Here is a 5,355-nt window from a genome sequence, read left to right on the forward strand (position 1 = left end):
CCGCTTCATATTCTAAATGTATGGTTCAAAGACATATCATTGATCTTTTCTTTCTTGATCTAGCGTTGACATCCTCCTCGACTACTTAGGGCACTTGCTGATCAGTGTATGAGGCTGGATCGGGCAGTGAACATCCACCTGTATTATTGGGCCTCCCAGCTTCTAGTTATTATCGACTGGCTGCCGGGTGGTTGGAGCGACCCGGCTTATCCGTTGAAACGGTCCTCAATGGTGTGATGTACAATATGTAAGGGTTCCAGCTTCCTCTTTCCCTTCCAGTGTTCAAATGAGTCGTCTTTATGGTATGGAGAGTGGCTTTTAGTTTTACAGGTTGGAATAGGTGACTCTTGGGGATGACCACCCGGTGGCGAGGCCGCTGGTTAACACACTAAACACGACTTGAGTGATTGTCTCGCTGGGATCAGATTGTGCCAAATATCAGCCAGAGTAGTGATGACAATCACAAATATATACTTTTAATGACCTTCAAACGTACTTCTCACTTTCCACCTCCCAGTTTCGCCACCTCCAAATAAGGCATGCCCTTTCCCCTTACACTGCAGAGCTACAGGATCTCCCAGACTTCAATCCCCTTGAGGCCCACTTGCTCCTCGGAAGACTTGGGTAAAGGTTGGATTTCCCAACTATATTGAGCCTGGTGGATAATGCACTCAGGTTGTTAGATCGATTGCATCACAGGTGGGAGGGATGGGTTGGTGAACTGGACGAGGTGGAGTCGTGTGAGGCTTGTATGACTCCTAGGGAGCTGGTGTTATCCTCCAACTCAGACTAATCCAATTTCATTATCTCCATCATACTTAGCTGACCCCTTCCCCCAGCGATTGGGTCGTGGGAGACTTCTTACTAATATCGGCTGAACTCTCTGCCATGCCCAAGAGGGGGACTTCTTCCACATGACATGGATATCTCACAGGATTATACCATACTGGTCCAGTGTGGGATCCACCCCTCCAACGGTCTTGGGTTTTCCCTTGCAATTACGACTCAAAGTAGCATTGCTGCGGATACTGGACAGGTTGGAGGGGTCCTGAGTGAATGAATGTTGGATTTATAGAGCGGGTGGTTACCCTGGAGCGTCCCAGCGCTGTACCACTGGGAAACCCGTCCTGGCTTTCCCTGTGAGTTGGCCCCTTTACTGGGCATCCCCAAGGTGCAGCCAGGCATCCCCGGCAGTGATGGGGCCGAAGTGGAGATTAATCAAGCTATTGCCCAGAGTTGCAGCATGGGACCCCATGGTTAGAGTGGCACCGAGGCGAGATTTATCGGGCCCGCTGACATTGGTCCTGCACCCGGCTGTGTCGGGAATTGAACCCTGGTCCCGGGCCGACCTCTGCCTTCGGGTCTGCCGCCTCTAACCGTTGAGCCACACTTCCCCACTATGTCCACTCCACTAGATCCTGTGGTGATCAAATGATGACTGGACTAGCAAGATTGGTTGCAAAGAGAGACATTGCTTGCATTTGGAAACAACAGTCCCCACCGACCCCAAAGCAATAGCGCACTGGCATGGACTGGTGTGCTCAGCTAGAAGAACCTATTTACACTGCCAAGAGCTGCCTTGCTTAATTCTCTAAAATGAGGGGTAAATTGTAGAAGTACTATGGCTGTCTTCGACATCGAGAACTTTGATGCAGCATGTCAATTTAATGTGTTGCCTTTGTGGAGGGTGAGGAGATGGAGGATGTGAGCTTGAAGGTAAACATTATTTACCAAGAATGCGGAACAAAGCGTGCCATTGCAAGGCAGTCGTTACAAAACATGCCATTACAACCTAAGTCGGAACAACGACTTTTACAACTACTGTTGCACAGACTGGAGTTGGAATAGTATATTATAATATTTCAACATCCAGCACCACCCCAGAGGATGTCGCTGTTCCGACTTGCGTTGTAATGGCATGCTTTGTTACAACGCGGTCGTAGTAATGGCATGCGTTAAAAGCCACCGAGGGTGCCTACTTAATAATAAAAATGCATTTCCTTTCCTTCTGCAATGTTAATGTACCTCACGTTTAATCAATTTTTCTACAGTCCTCAGATCCCTTAAACTAAGATTATCTTTATGTATTATTCGCAAACCTTCCTCTTGATTTGCATTTATCCACCCTACAACAGTTTCACTATCATATCATCACAGTTTATGTTTCATATCTATAGTATTTGTGTACAAAAGACATTTGCTATCCTAGTTTTGGCCCTTTTTTATCTTTGTGAAAGGCTTCACATAACGAACAAACAACTTTTAAGTAAACCGAACCAATTATTCTGCTCTCACACATTACAGTTGTGTTTGTGCTTAAAAAAGAAACAAAATAAATTAACAGTTAGTGTTTGCCCTTCATGTCTTCAGCATGCAAATATCTACTGAGACAAGTGTTACAGTGATAAATAGCCCATGCTTGATGGGAATTTAGTAGATATGTTACAGCAACAAAATTAGCTCGTTGAAACAAAGAACTAATTTGAAAAACAATGCCTTAAGAACTTACTTCAAACACTAATAATGTTGCAATTTTTTTTAATTTATGCAAAAAAAATGAATTTCACTTGTCACAAATAATTTCTAGTAACTAACATGAAGGAAATGAAACAAATAAAAAATTATGAGACCACCCAAATCCAACCAATACGAATTCTAGGGTCATTCGTTAATTGTATTTGCTTACTTGGATTTCTTTCTGTGCCCTATCACTGGAATCAAGAATGTACTATTTCTTTTACTGGGTGGGCTCTTCTTAACCACTTCTGCAAATGGGGGCATACTTATCTCATCCGCTTCTGCTGCCTCCTCACCAGAGTCTGATGAAGCCTCTAACTTCTCACTCCAATCTAACAATGGAGACACCTCCTCCTGCTCTTCACCAACCTCATCTAAAACTTCCATCTTCTCACTGACTTCCGCTAACATGTCTGCCTCCTCCTCCTCCTCACTAGCTTCTGCTAACATGTCTGCCTCTTCCTCCGCACCAGTCCCAGTCAAAAAGTCTTTCTGCTGCTCCTCACTATTGTCTACTAATTTCTGTGGCTCATTCTCTTTTGCTAAAACTTTAGTTCCAGATTTACTCTGCTTTTCAAAACTTAAAACGAAGTCCTTCCTATTTGGCCTACGCCTTTTCATGGAGCTGCAAAATTTTGCTAAAAATTCATGATTTGCGTAATCCCCCTTAAGGAAATTACCACCAGGCTTCCCTCTGATTTCATTTATGGCTTTTTCTGCACTAGAAACGTCTTCAAAGAAAACCAGGGCTGTGCTACTTGAGGCTTCTTTAAACAATACTTTTTCCAAAGTTCCAAACTGACAAAAATGGTTACCTAATGATGCAGGTGTGAAATTGGTCTTACTAAGACCATAGACAAAAATGCAGTTTGAAGAAAAACTATCCCCAAACTTTTCTTTGAGCATACTCCGGGAAAGCAAGAGTCCATTCATTTCACTAAGGACCTTATTAACACCGACTTCATCTGCAAACTGCACAACACCATAGTTGAAAAGCCCAGGCAATTTTTGAACCGCAGTATAAACTATCTCCCCAAAACTAGTGAAGGAACGCAAGAGGTCAGCCTGAGAAACAGGCTTAATCAAATTGGTAATAAACAGTGTCCCTGATCCCTCCTCTGCAAAAAATCCATTGACTTCTTCAGCTGTGTGTGATTGATTTTTTTTGTATGGCCACACAGTGACATCAATTTTCGTGCCAAAGAGACGTGTCCCTTGGGTTCCTGATAAAGCACTGTCACGATCCTTTACAAACTTATAAAACACCATGGCATTACGTTGCTCATCCTTTCCGTTGACCTGAATTGAAGTAATCTCTCCAAACTTTCCAAACATGTCCTGAACGGCTTTTTGAATTTTTTGCACTGAACATTTTGGGGGGATAGGTTCAACTTTTAGGGAACGCAAGCGCTGCAGACCCAGTTTTGTTCGAGTTGTCAAGGGTATCGACAACCCGGGTGCACCTGTTGTGTCTCTGCAGGTGCTTGTCCCTGCAGGAGAGCGGTCTCGGCTGGGGCTCATCCCTGCGGGAGAGTGGTCTCTGCTGTGGCTTGTTCCTACAGGAGTGTGGTTTTGGCTGCGTCTCATCCCTGCGGGAGAGCGGTCTCTGCTGCGACTGGTGCCTGCTGAAGATTGGTTTCTGCTATGGCCCACACTCATGGGAGGGCATTCCCAACCCTGCCCTCGTCCTCCAGACTTGTATCCCTGGTTCTGGTTTTGAGATGAGATATAGATCCTGCCCTGGTGTACCATACGCATTTGCAAACCAACACCCGGGTCTATGTTATTGTGGCCCCATGGCTGCGGTAGACCTAGCCCTAACCCATTGACACGCTGGCGGCTGAGCTCCAGCTCGGTGTTGTACGGGGCACCCATCCCCATGCCTTGGCTGTACAGTCCTCCTGGATGCTGAGGGCCCAGGTGGGCACCCGTCTGCATGCCCATGCCCTGGCTGTAGGGTCCTCCTGGATGCTGAGGGCCCCGGCCAGGCCCCGGTGCACTGCTGGGAATCCCACCCAGCTGGGGCCCCATCCCCGCGTGTCCACTGTAGACTCCACCATGATGGTTGGTCTCTGGGGCTCGGGGCCCGGGTCCCAGGGCCTGCTGAGGCCACCAGCCAGGCTCACTGCTGCTCGGTCCCCCGGGGAGGTGCATGCCCAGCCCCGGGCCTCTGCTGCCGGGTCCTCCGGGCTGCTGCAGGCCGAGCCTCGGCCCTCCGCCGTACGAGGCCTCCGCCTGGGTGTTGTGCAGGCCCAGCGTGGGGTTGTACTGCCCCCACGGCTGCTGCGGCCCCCGCGCAGGGCCTCCCGGGGCTCCCCCTGACCCCCGAGCGGGACCGGAAAAGAACTGCCAGCTGAGGCCGAACGACGTGATCGCACCTCGTCCCACGTCCATGTCCGAGCAGTGGCTGCGCCGGTACCGAGCGCCAACGGAAAGAGAAACAGACGAAGGACAACGCGGAGCAGAGTCCGTCTTCGGTGTCTACTGGCGCTTCAGCTCTAATGTCCGTCTTCAGTGTCTATTGACTCTTCAAAGGGTCTAATGTCCGTCTTCAGTGTTTATTGGCTCTTCAGACGGTCTAATGTCCGTCTTCTGTGTCTACCGGCTCTTCATTGGAGTCTATAGTCCGACTTCAGTGTCTATATCTGTCGTCCATGTCTGAGGGCGCTTCGTGGATTACAAATAAAACAAGCACTGGCAAGGCCAATAGATCTCTGCCATAGCTGCCGAGGTTTCAGATATCCATGGGTGACATTTTCATAATTTTTGTGTAATTATCAGTGACATCTCAATGACCATGAGTGACACTTTCTCTCGAACAAAAGAAATCTCTGAAGA

The 5,355-nt window shown here is 47.9% G+C and overlaps 1 protein-coding gene across 1 annotated transcript; it reads right to left on the minus strand.

Moving 5' to 3' along the window:
- Positions 1 to 2,521: 2,521 nt before the first annotated feature.
- LOC147678805 (uncharacterized) lies at positions 2,522 to 4,964 on the minus strand. The gene has a single exon (XM_086946261.1). It carries the CDS (start codon positions 4,909 to 4,911, stop codon positions 2,683 to 2,685), a length of 2,229 nt encoding a protein of 742 aa, XP_086802387.1. The 5' UTR covers positions 4,912 to 4,964; the 3' UTR covers positions 2,522 to 2,682.
- Between the last annotated feature and the right edge of the window lie 391 nt (positions 4,965 to 5,355).

The sequence above is a fragment of the Lissotriton vulgaris genome, chromosome 12 (assembly GCF_964263255.1).
Source record: "Lissotriton vulgaris chromosome 12, aLisVul1.2, whole genome shotgun sequence".
Classification (NCBI taxonomy): domain Eukaryota; kingdom Metazoa; phylum Chordata; class Amphibia; order Caudata; family Salamandridae; genus Lissotriton; species Lissotriton vulgaris.